The following is an 18825-nucleotide window of genomic DNA, read 5'->3' as shown; positions in this document are numbered from 1 at the left end:
TCCTTCTGCTCGCTCCAGTGTCTCGGGCAGGAGCGCACACACCAAATTTTGATTTTTTCGTCCAGCAAAATGAATTGCTGGAACGCCATCAGCAAACTGTAGTGTGCCGAAAATTCAGTAATGATAGCTGAAGATTCAGCAAAGTTAGAAATTGCTGAACATCAGCAAGAGAGTTGTCAAACACTTAGCATTTTCCTGGACACATTTTGTGCGCTCCTGCCCGAGACACTGGAGCGAGCAGAAGGACGTGAAAATTCATTCAAAAAATGTATATTTTTCATCGCGGAGTACATTAAAATGGAATGCGCCACTTCTGTAATGAGCGTCCATCGCGTTTGCTATCTCTGGATACCGAACATTAAGTTCAAACGAACATTTCTACCAATTTTTGTTTCGTCTGAAAAGAAAAAAAAAACAAAACATTTCGGCCAGACTCGAGCTCGGACAAAATTGCTGAACGACCAGCAAAACAAGCTGTCAAACCGCATTACTGAAAATTCAGCAAGAAATATTTTGCTGGATGGATTGCTGGTTTTACAGCATGTCAAAAACCAGCAAAATTTTGCTGGTTTCCAGCGAAATAAAAATAGTGTGCACAAAATGTGTCCAGGAAAATGCTAAGTGTTTGACAACTCTCTTGCTGATGTTCAGCAATTTCTAACTTTGCTGAATCTTCAGCTATCATTACTGAATTTTCGGCACACTACAGTTTGCTGATGGCGTTCCAGCAATTCATTTTGCTGGACGAAAAAATCAAAATTTGGTGTGTAGTTTGCCGGTTCCGTGATAGTTCACACACGTGCGTACATATAATTTCCCCTGGGGCTAATTTCCCTTTTTTGATCCCGATGCGCGTGTTTGACGTTTCGGCCGATCCGTCACCGTTCACGTCAGTCAGTGCAGTGCGCGAAGAAAATCCACACAGAAAGCGAACACGAGAGAAGACTGCTGCTGCGACGCAAAGACGCAGTGAAGAAAACTCGTTTTTCGTTACGCCTTTTGTTCGCCCCGGACTGGAGAAGAAAGTTGCGGCCCGATTCTGTCCTCTGCGTTTGTTTTAAATTGACGGAAAATTTAAGGAAAAATGTCTTCGGAAGTTGCGTGAGTATCGAAACCGTAGAAAACAAGTGTTGGATGGAACTATTCTGGGCTATATCGGTGCAGTTCTGCAGGCAGAGCGTTTCGCGTGTTCCCGGCGTCCATTTTTATCGATCTGTCGGTGATTAAGCTGTTTTCCGTCGAATCGGTACCCGGAAGATTTTACCTTTGCTAAATGAACCATTTCCGGTAAAATGTAAACCCATTTGCTTGCAGAAAGGTTGAAATTGAAATTCTAATTGCGTTAATTAAAACGTGAATTTGAGTGAAAAAATGTTGTCTGAAGAGGGGTGCGCCTTCCTTCCCGTTTCCATGACACTGACTGTTCATAACCTTTATTTACATAAAATCGCCGTGGTAGTCTAGAATGATCTCGAAAGTGAAATTATACTTTTCTTGGCATGAAGAATCGATTAATAATCAGTTCCTTTTCATTTCAGTGTTCCTCCCCCGGTCGTATGGGCCCAACGAAACGACGTCCTCTATCTGACCGTAAACGTAGAATGTCCGGATCCTACCTTCAAGTAAGTATAGAGATGTTTCACTCTTGTTGTGTGTTCCTATTAATAAAGCCGGATTCCCGCCCCGTAGGTTCACAGAGGATACCATGTATTTCAAAGGTGTGGGCCTACCAGACAAGAAAAACCACGAAGTCACCATCAACTTCTACGGCAAAATCAACCCGGACAAAGTGGTCAGTAAAAACATCAATCGGTGCATCGAGTTCGTGATCACCAAAGCCGACACGAAAGCCTCCTACTGGCCCAAACTAACGAACGACAAGAACAAACCCCACTGGCTCAAAGTTGATTTCAACCGGTGGAAGGACGAGGGGTCGGACGATGAAATGAGTGAGTAATTTCCCCTGTTATTACCCAACTTAGGAATTTTGCAGTACAATCGGCAAAACAATGCAAACGATGAAAATGAAAAGAAGCTTCAGTCTTGTAAAGTAAATTGAACTAGATGGTTGTGCAGTTGTTGGCTCTGCGAAATTGAAGGAATACCTATGCTGCTTCAGGGGGCCAGTTTCTTCATCTGTACACTACGATTTTAATCACTACACCGTCAACAAGCGCTGTTTATTCGACCCATATTCTTCATTACACCAACAAAGCCAGCCACGAAAATGTTTGACAATTCTCAGGTCATTTTGACAGACCACACACATGCAAGAAAAAGACGGATCATGTATGTTATGACGGATGTCATCATTGGCTTACCCGATGTACGCGGGGAGCTGAACGGGACGAAATAAAACGCGGCGGACTACATTTGAACTAATAATGGACTGTATTTAATTAACTTTACAAAGGTTACTGATTGGAAGAAAAAATGTTCGACCGTTCGGTCTGACGACTGTACTTGTTCTGTCTTGTTCATTGGTTTCTCTCTCGTTGTAGGAAGTTGGCCGACGCTGGCGGCGCGCGCCGACAGCGGCGACGTCCGGGTGCTAGGGGTGTGCAGGCGTTACCCAAAAGCGCGCAGGGTTGAACTGCACGCGAACATCCACCCGGCCCTTGAGGCGGATGCCTCAATCCAGTGGAAGCGGAACCAACTTGTGCACCGCTCGTTGGTATTCGTTCTGCCCTCGACGAACGGTTACGGTGCGGACTACACCATATTGATCCGGATGGGTTGCGACGATTCTTGCGAGTTCCCATGCCGCTGGTGACGTGTTGTCGTTCTTGATCAGGACCAACTGCCCCGAATCCAAGTTCTGTTGAACGGACTGCCATTTGTTACGAGGCTGAAGCGTGGCGACGTATTCGTTTCTCCATCGTGCCCAAATGTCGTCCACGTGGCGTTGAACACGTTGCCATCTGTCCAGACGGCCTTCCTGGAGGTGACGGATGTCAGGCTCGGGCAACAGATTCAGTGGTTGGTTGATGATAAAATGCCCCGGCGTGAGGGCTTCGAAGGAGTCGGGCGATGTGGAGAGCTGGCACAATGGACGCGAATTCAAGCACGCCTCGATTTGCGTCAAGACGGTTGAAAGCTCCTCATACGTCAGCGTCGCATGCCCAAGGACGGCCCGGAGATGTTTCTTGAAACTTTTCACGGCCGCCTCCCAAATTCCTCCCATATGGGGGGCGGATGGAGTGATGAACGTCCACTTCACTTTCAGGTCCGCTAGGTAGCGGCTAACAGCTTGGTTGAACTCCGGCGATTGCAGATGTTCGCGGATACTTCGGTCGGCACCCACGAAGTTCGTGCCGTGGTCAGACCAAATTTCGCTACAAAGACCACGACGACCACAGAAGCGCTTTAGGGCCGCCAAGAAAGCATTCGTGGACAGATCAGACACTGCCTCAAGGTGTACTGCCTTTGTTACAAGGCAAACAAAGACAGCAACGTAGCCCTTTATTGTCTTCGCCGATCGTAGGGTTGATGATCGCAGAAGGATTGGGCCCGCGTAGTCCACGCCGCAGTGCACGAAAGGACGAGCTGGAGTTGTGCGGACTGATGGCAGGCTTCCCATTAGTTGAGTGGCTGTTTTTCCTTTCAACCGACAGCAGCGCATGCAGCTCGCCACAGAGCCACGCACCACCGTCTGGCAGCCAACGATCCAATATCGCTGATTGAGTGTCGCGATCATCAGAGTTGGCCCTGCGTGTAGGTTACGGAGATGTACTTCTGACAGAAGCAACTTGGTATATTGGTGATCCTTCGGTATGATGATTGGGTGGCGAACGTCGTATGGTTGGCTTGAGTTCTGGAGGCGACCACCAACCCGTAGAGTGCCATCAGCGTCGACGAAAGGAAAGAGGTTCTTCAGCTTGCTGTTGCCTGGAAGAGGAGCGTTCTTGACCAGACAATCGATTTCCTTTTGGAAGCAGTCGCTTTGCGCTGCTCGTGCCAGCTGCAAACAGGAGTTGTCGATTTCCTTCGGTGTGAGCGGTCCTTCAAGTCGGGCCACACCACGTTTACGGGCCAAAGCGTTGTGTCGTAGGCGATTGATCCAGCACAACACGCGCCGAATATGGGACAAATTTGAGTATCGGTTGAGGAGGTACGTCAGTGTTTCGTGGCCACCGCTGGGACACGCCGTAGCACTAGCGTGCAAGCAGGTCACCGACGTTCGCTGTTCAAGAAGCTCGTCATCCACGACTGAACGAACAGATTGAGTAGGCCATTCGTCTTCTGGTTGTACAAGCCAACCGGGGCCCCTCCACCACAGCGGATGCACCAGTAGTTCCAAGGGCGTGACACCGCGCGAGGCGCAGTCGGCCGGATTGTCCTTTGATGACACGTGACGCCAGTGGTTCCTGGGAAGATGCTGCAAAATCTTAGAGGTGCGGTTGGCCACAAAAGTTTTCCACTTTCTTGGTAGCGAGGTGAGCCAGTGAAGAACAATTTCAGAATCGCTCCACGCAAATAGTTCGACCTCCAGATGCGAGAACGACTCCTGTACCTTGACCATCAGATCGACGAGTAGCTCCGCCGCCATGAGTTCCAGACGGGGCAGCGACACCTGGAGAATGGGAGCCACCCTGGTTTTGGCCACCACCAGATTCGTTTCAACCCTTCCATCCTGGTTAACGGTGCGTGCGTACACGACGGCTGCGTACGCGGCTTCAGAAGCGTCGGCAAAACCATGTAGTTGGAGCTTCCCTCCGGCGTGCGGAATCCATCTTCTAATTCGAATTCTTTCGATGTGGTGCAGGGTCTCCTTCAAGGTAATCCACTCCTCCAGGATGAATGCGGGAAGTGGATCGTCCCAGCCCAGGTCGTAGAGCCACAGGTGTTGGAACAGTATTTTCATTCGGATGATCACCGGCGCGATCCAGCCGAATGGATCGAAGAACTTTGAAGAATCGGACAGCAGTTGACGTTTGGTGTTTGTGCTGTCGATGTCGAACGAGAGTTTGAAGCTGAACGTGTCATCTTGAGGTGACCATCTGATCCCCAACGCCTTGACGGAATCATCTTCCTGCGGCAGCTTCATGTGGACCGGTTCATCTTGTACCGCATCGCTTTCTAACAGTTGCGGTTCGTTGCAGCTCCACTTGCGAAGAGCAAAGCCACCGCTATCCAAAACTTGAACGATGTCGTTGCGGAGAGATTTGGCTTCTTCGATGGTATCCGCCCCCGAGAGCAGATCATCTACGTAGAAATTTTTCGGAATCCGCTCGGATGCCAGCGGATGTGCGTCCTTGTTGTCTTCAGCAGCCTGTTGCAAGGCCGCCATACCTTGATACGCCGCGCTCGCGGTACCGTACGTAACGGTCAGCAAGCGGTAATGGTCCAAAGGTTGGTCGGGAGAATTGCGCCACAGTACTCGCTGGAAATCGGCATCTTCTTTGGCGACAAGAACTTGCCGATACATCTTTTCGACGTCGGCACAGAAAGCAATCCTGTAGGTGCGCCAGCGGGTGAACACGTTGAAGAGAGATTCGTTCACGTTCGGTCCCACTAGCAGGCGATCATTCAACGACACCCCGGAAGCACTCTTGCTCGAGGCGTCGAAAACGACGCGAAGCTTCGTCGTTGCGCTGTCCACCTTCCACACGCCGTGATGCGGAAGATAAAACGACTTCTCCGGTGCGACTTCCACCTCGCTTGGCGGAATTTTCTCCATGTGACCGAGAGCCTCATACTCAGTCATGAACTGTCGGTAGTGCTGTTGTAGTTCTGGATCGATGCTGAACTTCCTTTCCATTGCCTTGAACCGCCGGATGGCAGCGGTAGCCGATTCGCCCAGTTCTGGCTTGGTACGGTCGAAGGGTAGGCGAACCACGTATCGCCCTGTTTCAGTCCGAGAAAGGGTGGAGTGGAAGTGCTCGACAGCGCGCAGCTCGTCCGGGGTAAGCTGCTTGGATTTAGGCACCTCCTCCACTTCCCAGAATTTCCGGAGCGTTTGATCCAGATTCGTCGTCGTCGTCGCGAGTCCCAGTATCGGACGACCATCGGTGGCACGTGCTGTGTTGAAGTGGCCACCAACCAGGTAGCCGAAGATGGAATTCTGCGCAACTGGTACGCCTCGACCGTCGTAGAGCTTGCCCGGTTCTAGAATGGAAAAGAAAGCTTCTATTCCCAACAAAAGGTCAATCTTACCACATTCGTTGTAGGTTGGATCTGCGAGAGGCGCCTCGGCCAGGGCACCAACGTCGACGTCAAACTGGTGACTCGGTTGGTCCGGAACCAGGTGATTCAGGATTAGCGCATCCACCACGATGACGATACGATCGTCGAATCGCGATGAGATTTGCAGTGTGACCGCTCCTGTTGTCTTGCTGGGTTTCCCGTCGGTGATACCGCTCACGAGAATGTTGGCGTTGCGCCTTTCCAGGCCAAGACGTTCGAAGGCTTGCTTGCTGATGAGCGAGTTCATACAGGCGGAATCGACCATTGCCCGTACTTCGTGGAAGACGTTGTTCTTCCCCAACACCTTGACGACAGCCGTAGGCAGCAAACTTAAGAAGTTCACTGAACAGCTGGTCTTGAGATCCGCGACATACGATGCCACCGAATCCGCTTGTTTTGGTTCTCCTGCTTCTTGCTTCTTCGCAGCTGCTTCTTCCCGGGGCTGGCCTGAGTCGGAGGCAGAGCTGTCACTTGTGCAAAGCAGCGAGTGATGTTTTTGTTTGCACTGTTTGCACACCAGTGGGGATGTGCAGTTCTTCACGCCGTGGGTCGCTTTCAAGCAATTGAAGCAGAGCTTGGCTCGCTGAACGAGTTCCCGTCGATTAACCACCGGTATCCTCTTGAAGCTGGCACACTGGTATATCGTGTGAGCCTCTGTGCACTGCGGGCAAGCTTGCTGGGTGTTTGCATGGAAGCTTTGGATTTGTTTACCCACCTTCGTGTTCGGATCCACTTTCCGCTCCTGCTCCTTCTTCGTTGTGGCATCGGTCCCCTTCTTGGAAAAGGACGCGCAGGTTTCCAAGGCATCGCATCGCCGCTCAAGGAACGTGATGAAATCTTGGAAGCTGGGATTGTCCTCATCGACCAGCATTTGGGCCCACAGCGATCGGGTTTCTCGGTCGAGTTTCTCGAGGAGCAAATGGATCAGCCACGGGTCACGAGTTTCGTATTCCTCTCCTAGGGCCTTGAGCTGCCGCACTACATCATCCGAGGTTGAGGTAAGCTTGCGGAGTCCGACAAGGGTTGGCGCAGTAACTGGCGGCTGGTCCACAAACTCCTTGACGAGTGCCGCGACAGTGTACTTTTTCTTACCGTAAAACTCGTTGAGCCGGTCCCATACCTCCACGTAGTTGGCGTCGGTGATAGCATAAGAGCTAACCATCTTTTTCGCCTCCCCATCCAGGTGGGAAAGCAGGTACTGAAGCTTCACGGAGTTTTTCAGGTTCTTCGAATGGATGCAGCTTTCGAAGAGGTCCTTGAAGGATGGCCATTGTTTCCGGTCGCCTTTGAAGACTGGCAGGACAATCGTTGGCAACCGTACCTCCAGCGGAACTTGGCCCCTGGACGCCTGTGCGTCAGCAACCGGACGGGAAAGGCTAACGGAACCGACTTGGCCAGCCAACTGCGACACCGTGTTCGAAGCTGCAGCCTGGGACGTCATCAGGATTCGCTGCGAATCCAGAAGCAACCTGATTGCCTCCTTCAGATCATCCGCTGGTTCGACGATAGTTCCTTCACTGCTTCCGTGGGGGTTATGTTCACCGAGGAGCTTGATGTACCGCCCTTTCACGTCATAATACATTTCCTCGAATTCCAACCGATGGTTGAAAATCGAGTTAATTTCCACTAGCGCATCGACTTGTTCTTCTATTTCACTTTGCGCTTTATCAAATTGTTCACACAGGTCCGAAAGTTTGTGCAAGCGCTCCTGGATTTCACCGGCAGGAGGCTGCCTTTTTTCCACCACACTCGCGTTTTTCAGCTCCCACTTCATGCGCTCGAAAAGCACATCGCGGCGTCTGCGAATCGATTCCATAGCGGTTTCGCGAAATATCCGGTTCGAAGGACCAAAATGTACGCGGGGAGCTGAACGGGACGAAATAAAACGCGGCGGACTACATTTGAACTAATAATGGACTGTATTTAATTAACTTTACAAAGGTTACTGATTGGAAGAAAAAATGTTCGACCGTTCGGTCTGACGACTGTACTTGTTCTGTCTTGTTCATTGGTTTCTCTCTCGTTGTAGGAAGTTGGCCGACGCTGGCGGCGCGCGCCGACAGCGGCGACGTCCGGGTGCTAGGGGTGTGCAGGCGTTACCCAAAAGCGCGCAGGGTTGAACTGCACGCGAACACCCGACGTCTCCACTAGACAGAAATGTCTTGCCATTTTGCTGGACAGATGTGTCATGACAGAAATGTTCTCCCGCTGTTTGCATGGAAAGCGGCGGTGTTGATCATTTCTGTTACGTTTTCTCTTTCTGGCAGCAAAATGGCAAGACATTTCTGTCTAGTGGAGACGTAGGGTTAGATATGACCGACTCGCTCGGTAGGTTGGTTCAGACTGTTTTATTGTATTTCAAACTATCTTATTCTAATGTATGTACGCGCAAAGGTCCGAGACACTGCGCATATATAAAAATGCTGAGATCGCATGGTTCCCACGGGAAGGTAGGAACGATGCACACGTATTCTACTTTATCGATCTTGTTGCCGTCCTTTCCATGCTCATGTTACATCTGTCAAAATGAGCTGAGAATTGTCAGTCACTTTGAGGTTAGGTTCGTTGGTGCAATAAAGATTTGCCAAATCGGTAAATGTGCGAAATTTCAGCAAGACCATGCTGAAGATGACGAGTACGATTCTCGGTTGGTGTTAAATCTTTGTTTTGGAAATTTCCTTAACTTCCTCGGACATAGAGTTTTCTCGTGTCTGCCGCACACTGAGGATACTGCAACACCGAAAATCGAAGTTGGGGTGATTAGAAGCCTGTTAGGAAGTCAGTCACAGTCTTGAAATCTGAACGCAATGATATTGTAATTGTAATTGTAATTTATTATTCAACGTAAACCTGTCAGTTACATTAACTTTTAACCAAGTCAAGGACTAAAAACACATTAAAAATAAACAATATAGTAAACTAGATCTTATCTGATTGTACAAGCTATTCTTAGTTGTCTCTGTTGAGCGCAGCTTCAAGAGCTGCCAGTGAAGACTGTTGCCTAACATTCAGCGGAAGGGAATTCCAGGTGGATGCTCCGTACACCAGAACACCTTTCCGAGCGCTGGTGGTGTGATGTGGCAGAACGAAAGACCTGGCTCGCTCATTTCGTCCTACTGGTGTGTGCTGTCGGATGTAATCCGGATGACTGCCATGGTACGCACCGTACATGAAGTGGCATACACGGCGACGGTAGTTTTCTAGGAGCTCGCACCCAAGTATTGTGTGCCGCACCACTTGAGTTGAGTCTCGCCGTCGCAGTCCGTACACAAACCTCACCGACGACTTGAAGCAGCGATTTAGTTGCTCTCTTTGCGCAGCTGAGAGTCCAGGGAAAAAAACTACATCGGCGTAGGTGAAGATCGGTATTAGTACTGCTTGCATTAGTTTTCTCCGGGTTTGAACGGACAGTACTTTCTGAAATCGTCTGAATGTGCGCAGCGTGTTGTAGACTCTTTTGGTAATCTCGTTTACTTGGCCACCCCATTTCAAATTTGAGTCCATAAAATAGAGGTAATAAACTATAGAGGAAGAATGTCGCTGGCGTCGCTGCCGAAACATCTCTTGCTGGCGGAGATAGGCCGAGCTATAAGTGTCAAAGCGAAAAAGTATGCAGCTTGACAGATAGATACCCGACATGTTTGCGAGCGAGAACAAAGGGAACAGCAGCGACATTCGTCCTCTATAGTTTATTAACTCTATTGTCCATAATGATGCCGAGATTTTTTACTTCATTCGAAAGCGCAATGACCTCACCACAAAACCGGATGTCGTCTTGTGGAGTCACAGCACCTACTTTGCAGAAGATTATTGCTTTGGTCTTCTTGGGGTTTGGAAAAAGCTGTTTTTTTGTAGCCCACCGTTCGATCGCGGCGAGATCGGTGTTGATCAACTGCACTAGTCTGTTGACTTCGCTAATCGGCCCCGAAACGTACACCTGTAGGTCATCTGCGTACAGATGATACTCGCATCTAATAACGCTAGGCAGGCTGTTGATGTATAGCGAGAACAGCAGCGCGCTGAGACAAGAGCCTTGTGGTGTGCCGTCCGTTAGTACCCGAGGAGTCGATGAGCTACTGCCAAGGTTGACTCGTTGGCTTCGTTGATCCAGAACCGATGATATGAGCTGGCAAGCCGAGTCCGAGAAACCAAATTCTCTCTTCAGCTTCGTTTTCAGCAGACGATGTTTGACGCAGTTGAAGGCCAAAGAAAAGTCGACAAGGACCATTACCGTGCATCCGCCTCCGTCGAAGTTGTTGAGGATGTCATGGGTGACTTTCACTAGCGCCATTGTAGTGCTGTGGGCTTTCCGGTACCCAGACTGGTGCTTGGCTAGAGGAGAAGGGTTGGCTGATTCCAGATGTACGGTTATTTGAGATAGCACAATCTTCTCGAAAACTTTGGACACTGCAGGTAAGACGCTGATAGGTCTGAAGTCTTTAGGAGAAGTTGGGTTGGACGTTTTAGGTATGGGTGTTACCACAGCTTGTTTCCAGACAGAGGGGAATGATTGGGCTTGGATGACTGCGTTGAAGAGGTGCGAAAGAAGCGGTAGGATAAACGGAGAGAGCATTTTTATGAACGAGATTAGAATCTCGTCGGTTCCTTTAGCGTTGGTATCGATTTCATTGATTCTCCTACAAACTTCTTCCACATTGGTCTGTCGGAACTGAAAGCCACCTTCGGATTCATTCAATGCAGGTTCATCGAGACTTGATGCTGGACAAGGGATTCCGTGCTGCATTGACAGATGACCCTCGGAGAAAAACTGGTTCAGCTGCTCGGGATCAAACTCTTCAACGGCGCGGTTTGTCTTAGCGTTATTATGTATCCCCTCCCGCTTCAAATTGCTCCATAGTTGTTTAGCTGGAAGGTCGCTGCTGAACTGCGTCTCAGCATACCTCTTTTTCGCAGCGCTGATTAAGGTGTAGGCTCTGCTCTTCTTCGAGACGTACTCTTGCCATTGCGCATCTCCCCTGGTACGATTCGGATTCCGCACATAGAGGGAGTAAGCAAGGTCACGTATGGCAATTGCGTTTTGGATTTCGTCTGTGATCCACGGCGTGCGCTTGTCCCGAACACATATTGTTCGTTCTGGGGCGTGTCGATCCAGCAGCGCTCGAAGTTCAGTGTTTAGGAGTTGTGTTTTGTTGTTGATGTCTTGTTCTTCGTAGAAGTTCCGGAAGTCCTTCGATTGGAAGTCTGCTTGAAGTAACAGGGGGTCGATTCCGCGGAAGTTTCGTATTTGAATCCGTTGTGGCGCAGCCACTGGAACGCGTACATCGGCAACCAGGTAAACAGCTTCGTGATACGATATGGCATTTGCACTGACTGCTTTGGATTTTTTGATGAACTGGGGGTGATCGGTCACAAGTAGATCAATCGTGGTGGAGCTGTTTTCGGTTATCCTCGTGGCAGATGTTGGCAGCACAGTCAGATTGAAGGTAGCGTGTATACGTTGTAAGGCGATCAGATTTGTGGTGGGTTGACTGGTAGCGACATTAATGTTGTAATCCCCTATTAGGAAAATCCGGTCGAAAAGGTGTTGCAGAAGATCAAGCAAGAGCTTTTCGTATTGTTGTACAAAATGTGTACTATTTCCAGATGGGTTGTACAATACTACGATACAGGTGTTCAGTTCGCCGATTCTAGCTTGGACGGCTAGGTACTCGAGCCGTTGGCTAATGGGAACCGCTGGATCATAACAAGACTTCACAATAGGCACTGCTCTTATACCCTTTCTTACATAAATTCCTACGCCTCCGCAGGTTTTGGTACCCCTACCACGTCCGGAAGATAATGCGTGCTTAATAAAATTGTACCCGGGGATACGAATCGGTCCGACTGGGGAGGATTGTTTGAGTTTGGTCTCGGTAACACCAAAAAAATGGTGTTGGTTTCAGTCGAGCATTAGTTTGACACCGTCAATATGTCGTTCGAGGCTACGAACATTCAGGTGCCCAATTCGAAGTAGCTTAGTGTTTGTTGTCATCGTTATATGGTGGGGGTGGAAGAGTCGTCGTGTAGGTAGTGCTGCTACGGAGGTGAGACGTGGGAAGTTTCCGCTGATACTGCGTCGAAGAACACTGAAGAGTCGTCGTTTGTGGGGACAGAGTTGGTGAGTTCCAGGAGTTCGTTGATGCTGCTGACCAGTGTGTAATCCTCTTGACCATAAAGAAGAACAGAAACAGTGTCATTCCTTATGAAAACCGACTTGACTATCTTCCTTTGCTTCAGCCTAAGCGAGAGGTTGCGTATGCGGAAAGTGACAGAGCCTCGTTCATGGTAAACCGGTAGTTTAGTTGCAGGCCGTTGTCAAGAATCGACAGCTTTGCATCCCTGTGCTTCTTGTAGTACAACCGAAGAACAGTGTTCCTCGTCTCGTTACTGTCAAGTACGATGATGATTGTAGGGGTGATTGAACGGTCGGACCATTTCGAAGCTCGGACAGGCAATCGAAAGCACTTGTTGATGCACGGTACAAGCTGGGATACTCCAAGGAATTCGAAAATTTTATTTACGATGCTTTTTAGATTCTCATCGGATCGGTAGGGAATCTTATTGATGGCAATTCTGACGCAATTGATGTTATGCGAGGTTATGTTGGCAAGTTTAGCTCCGGATTCGATGATTTCGAGTTTCTGTTCAATATTTTCTAGAAACTTGGCTTGTGCTGAGTGCCGCTCGTGTGTTCTGTCTGCTTCCCGGACATAGTTCTGGAGACGTTCGAGCTGCTTCTTGCACCACGAACGGGATACCTCAGCTTCCTCTCGCAGCTTCTGCAGCTCCGTGGATAGATCGGTGATTTGTTTCGACAGAAGTTCGTGCGCACTGTTCGAGACATTACTGTCGGGAGGGGGGCCAGAAATTGCTTCGTTTGGTTTGGGAATTAAACTCCCCTATGAGCAGCAGGATGGACAAAAGTACCAGAAGTTTTTAAGCTCTGGTAAGACCAGCTTGTTAACCGAAATGCATGTTGCATGGAACCATTTCAGACAGCTGTCGCAGCAAACCCAGCTTACTTCGTCTGATTTCGGTTCCTGTTTTTTTTTTCCCTTTCCTCTTCTGCGCGTCGGAGGATTTGCACGACCACAGCTGCTGCAGGTATCTTCGTTGATCATGATATTGGCACTACGAGCACTACCGTACGACGATTTCCCGGGTGTTTTCACTGGTGTTGCATATGTAGTAAGTAAGGATTGTATATTATCAAGATGTATATTAACCAAATTTGAGACATATTTTATTTGTGTGAATACCTGGTATGATAAAAGTAATTTAAATTATTATGTGGGGAAAACAAAAAAAAAAACTTTATGTTGATTTACTATGATAAGTTTTGGGCGCGATTTTGTTCCAGTGTACTACATGCGATGAGCCTCTGTACGAATTCGCCCTGTCCCACTCACTCCCACAGAAAATTTGAAAACACCGCGCACAGTAAAAGTCACGTTTGACTTTTACTGTGCGAACTGTTTTCAAATTTTCTGTGGGAGTGAGAAGTACGCCAGATTTATGCAGAGAGGCTCATAAAAACATCGCATAGCCTGCTTGATGCTCTTGGAAAGAAAGCTGGTTCGAGCCAAACCGTCGCGTCGGCTCGTTGATCACACGGCGAACGCGTGAATGAAAAGAATAAGAATGAAATGTGTGCGAGAGTGAGATAAGTAGATGAAAGTGCGTTGGTGTGGGATTCGTCGGTCGGGACGGTGGTGGCCGAAAATGAATAGGACAGGCAGTTTGTTAACGAAGTTTGTGACAGAAGGATGTTTTTGTTATGTGATGCGAAACGATCGGGAGTTTGGTTAGATTGTTGCCGAGGATACCACATGGCGCAAACCAAAACAAAGTCCGAATTTTCGCTAGGAAGTAGGGTTAGAATCCGTCGGAAACGTTTTACACTCGGAACGTATGCGGTACGTTACGGACTGTCGCGACGCGATCGGAAATTGGTAGACGCGGTACTTAGCTACGTTCCGGAAGTATTAGTATCTTTTATTAAGTACTTTTACTATGGTTTTATTATTGACCTCGCGGCACCAAATCGGAGTTCACCAGTTGGACTAGCGAAGCGAAGTTTTCAGCAAACTTTCTGTCATTCCTCATCCGACCCGACATGCATCCCTGATGTTTTCGTTTTCAGTCCGACGCCGTGTCGACAATCACGACTTTATCCCAACTGGACGGCTGTCAGTGCGAGCGCGCCAAATTTTGCGTGAGTGAGCCTGTGGTGTTGGTGGTTAAGGACAGACTTGTTAGAGTCCCAAAATGGCCGCCACTATGACCGACTTTGACACCTACTCACGATTTCGATGGCACAAATCTCTTCGTAAACAAAACCAGCGCACATGAGATTTCTATTTTAAGCTTATTACATGTGAGCAAGAACAGAATAATAAAATGCACTGTTGTTTGAAGCTTGCTTCTTGAGATTTGTGCGTCTGAAGTTCTGATGCAATGTTCAAGCGGGATTTCATGACGTTTGTCCTTAAGGTGAAACGGTATGCTAGCCGCTATTTATAGGAAAAATTGTTTCGGTAATGTCAATCGGCTTTTTTTGCGAAAACGCAAACTGAAAAGTATTCATTTACTAAAAACAGTAAGCGCACGGGTACAATAAGTTAGCAAGTTCGGAATTTTGTGTGAAATTGATTTTTGTTTTCACAACGTAAAAATCTGGAGCTCGATTAGAATAGGTCGTATGTGCTTTTGTCGATTAAAAATTCGATCAGTTGGATTCGCTTATTATAGCGAAAATTGTTGAAATTGAGCAAAGTTGGTACATACAGCAGAATCCTCACAAAACAGGCTTTCTGTTCCAACATTGAAAGTTTGCAAAATATCTGCCATATTGCTACAATGACTAAAATGAAATGATCGAATTTTATATCGACAAAAGCACATACGACCTATTCAAATCGAGCTCCAGAAATGTTTCTGAGTACCATGGTGAGTTCGTCTCGTCTCACCTTAAGTTCGCTAGTAATGCAGTGAAGTTTGAGCGATGCTCATTCTTCGGTTTTCTTCCAAATCCACAATATTGTGTATTCAGTTCAAAGTTGGATTATCCCGACTGTTTGTGAAACTGTTCAGAACAGTCGTCGAATATCGAGGGGATGCTCGATGTATTCTACAGAAACCAATTAATCAGCAAATTTGTTCAAGCACATCATCATTTTAAGCGTATAGGTCTCCAGAATAACAAACATTAGCAATTATCCTGGAAATACTTTAAATAGGCTCCTAAAGGCCTATCTCAATTTCTGCATAATTCGATCAAGCATTGATTAAAACGACATGTTTACTCATTTTTTAAGTTTTCCTATTAGGTAAAGTCCATAAAACATATTTTCAAAATTTTTAATAACTTTTGCAACACTCCTTGTTTAGCACTCAATTTTGGGTAAATTTTGTTTACCGTGTATGTCAAACAGGAATATTTGCTGTCAAAAGTGAGCCAATGTGATGTCTTTTGCAACCCGCCGTTTCACTTTCGTTACGTCAAGGTTGACCTGGAATGTCAAACAAGACCTGATCATCATTATTTTATTTTCGAGTTTATTAACTATTCTGTCATTTTTTAAGTTTGGAAAAATTACCATTGAGATCAGAAAAGCATGCTCCTTCGTGTTATGCAGCAAAACCGGGAAAATATTTTTCATTTTAGGACCCTATTGCATTTATTAAACCTCACTTTAAAACATTTAAAACATTTATTGCGAAAAAAATATTTCCATAAATTTGTTGAGTGATAAACATTGCATCTAAACACCCCCCGACTTCCGCGCAAAAAGCTGGCGGCTTGGCTGCCGGCAACAGCTGATCAGAGCGACCGGTTTGCTGGCCTTGTTCCACCAATTGAATGTTTTTGAAAACGCGTTGGCGCGCGAAATCTTTCTCGCTCATTTCTGCTGTCAAATTCGTCACCGACTGTTTCACCGACCGTTTGAAACGCCGACTGTTTCGAACGGTCGTGAACAGTTTGGAACTGGACGGTCAATAAAATTTAGGACAGCGCGAAAACCGGCGTTTGCTTTGGGCCAGTGTTGCCAGTATTCACCCGACAAACGAGAGAGATAGTTGTTCCTAACCTTAATACAAAAAACACAAACAGATTGACGCATTAATGAAAAAAAAACCAGGTCTCAAAATTTTCAGTACATAGTCTGAAATGCCATCTATGTTGTCCCCAAGTTTAGATGCTTTTCACCATACAAAATAAAATGGATTTACTCCTGCTGATCAACTGTGGGTGTGCGCCAAGTGGGTAGTCCATTGATCAAAAATGCATACTCCCACATTCATTGTCCAATAACTTTTGCTTCTTTGCATGAAAAAGTACTTCGATCACTGGAATGTGATATTGTGATGTGATGCACAAATGATGAAAAAATATTTGGAATTTGTTATTTTCCTTTAAACTACAAGTGTATGAAAATTGACCCATTCTCACCGAGAAAACCGAATTTTATCCGCATTGATAACAAAGCAAGTTAATAAAGTTCTGGACAAGGTTGATACTAGAGACTGTATATATAGAGACACGCAAAGACAACTTCTTTTGAGTGTTGTTCTTCTTCTTCGCCCGACTTTGTTTTCACAATTTTGCAGGCTACAGTCACTATATACACAGTCTGGCGGACTGTCACTTTCGACCGGAGCCAATCGAGCATGACGTCATAGTGTCCACACCGATAAATGCTACACCGTGACGTCATGCTCGATTGGCTCCGGTCGAAAGTGACAGTCCGCCAGACTGTGTATATAGTGACTGTATTGCAGGCGTGCTCGATAGGTAGCCGATTTGACAGTTCGATACGTAGATTTGGTTTCACTCTTTGCGGGACTGTGTTATAAACAGACTGTAGTTGATACTACTTAATACCAGTAATATATTTTGTGATGGCTATGAGTTAGAGATTCTAAAAAGTATCAATCCACCTAAAAGTGTGATGTTTCATAGAGCCTTAAAAGTGTAAAATGCCACAGGCATTTTTTTTTCCAAGCTTTTTTCTATGATTTATCAAGCATTAACTAATTGCTCTAGAAGCCTATTTTTTGACAGGAACTGATGGCAACTACGAGGATGACACCATAAAAATTTTGATTCGATATTCGCAATCTTCTTTGTTGAGATATTTAAGATAATGTTTTGACCCAATCTCGCCCCTCTGATCCATGGTCACCTGCAATGACGGTACAGGTCGGACTCGATTATCCGGGTGACTCCAAAATTATTTCACCCCGGATAATCGAATCACCCGGATAATCGAGCCATGCTCCTTTTGTTTTATTTTTGGTGTTCTTAAATTAAAAACTGTTCCTTAAACATAGAAGCTAACATACATGACGTTGTAGTGCCGTCTGGTATTATTATAACCATGTTTTTTTGAAAATAAAATTTCAGCTGAAAAATGTGAAAAATTAAAAACATTTTCAAATAGGCTAAATTTTATTTACAGGCGTTGTCTTTGATGTTTATCACATCTTTGTGACATATTGTTATCTAAAAATTTGTAAACAAAGTCAAATCAAACTTTTCCCCGCATAATCGAGCCATTTTTGCCGGATAATCGAGCCCCGGTTAATTGAATCCCCGGATAATCGAGTCCGATCTGTACTTTCAATATGGGACGCTGATGATTTGGTTTTTTTTTCACACATTGACTTAAAAATCCGAAATTAATGGGACTGATATGCCAGTGGAGGCAGATTAGCGCTCTTAAAATGCTGGATAGGAACATCTTTTTTGCCCAAGACACGCCAGTTGCTTCACTAGGATTACGTTCAGTCCTATCTACGATTAGTTTCAAGCGTTAACTTTTTCGCCGTCCGGCAAGTAACCTTCCGAAAAAAAGATATCTCTGTTTCATGATTGCTGCGAATTACTGGGCTGTAGTATCTATACGATGTAGTTTTACAAATGATTCCGTTGCACAACTAATCCCTAAAACCTGTTCTGTGCTTTCAGACGAAGGAGACAACCAAATGTCGCTGGAAGACATGCTGCGGATGAAAAACGATAGCAAACTCTCCTTCGACGATCTCGATGATGACCAGGAAGATTCGGATGACGAAGCAATGCCTGGTTTAACTGAAGATAAGGACGACAAAGAGGAAGAAGAGAAGAAGTAATGGAAACTCCTATAGTAAGCTTCCTTTATGGCTATATTAACATACAGGAAAGCGCTCGGGACCGTTCGGAAAAAAATGCCAAGCAGTCAGAAATAATCATTGAAGTGTGTAATTTTATTTAAGATGTAAGAAGGTATGAACACAAAATATTAAAATTAGACCGTTAAGAAATGTTCGAGGGCGTTGCGTTCAGCAATTGAAATTCGTAGATGGGAGAGGATTTTCAAATAAGTAACTAAGAGATTACAAGTCTCTAGTAAAACACAATAGATTACAAGAACGAAAGATTCATTTCGAACCTTACATTTAATCGTTCTCTCATTTGCATTGGTTTAGTTTTCTGTTTTAATCTAAATAAGAAAATAAACATACATACATTACAAACTTAATGATTACTGTTTACGGTGAAAGAAAAAAATAATGCAAAATCTACTGTGTCCTCAAACTCAAGTATGATTCTGTAACATTAGCCCAAATGCCACTCTCTGGAATATTACGTTATTT

General features: G+C 46.3%; 1 protein-coding gene across 1 annotated transcript; it reads left to right on the top strand.

The window, feature by feature from the left end:
- The first annotated feature begins 899 nt into the window (after window positions 1-899).
- On the top strand, window positions 900-18705 carry LOC109411962 (uncharacterized protein CG16817). Its single transcript, XM_019685621.3, has 4 exons — window positions 900-1101; window positions 1539-1622; window positions 1690-1949; window positions 18158-18705. The coding sequence occupies exons 1-4, from the start codon at window positions 1085-1087 to the stop codon at window positions 18319-18321; spliced, it is 525 nt and encodes a 174-aa protein (XP_019541166.1). The 5' UTR covers window positions 900-1084; the 3' UTR covers window positions 18322-18705.
- Window positions 18706-18825: the final 120 nt, after the last annotated feature.

This window comes from Aedes albopictus, chromosome 3, assembly GCF_035046485.1.
Source record: "Aedes albopictus strain Foshan chromosome 3, AalbF5, whole genome shotgun sequence".
Classification (NCBI taxonomy): domain Eukaryota; kingdom Metazoa; phylum Arthropoda; class Insecta; order Diptera; family Culicidae; genus Aedes; species Aedes albopictus.
Note: the sequence above shows the minus strand (reverse complement) of the source record. Positions and strands in the feature narration are given on the sequence as shown.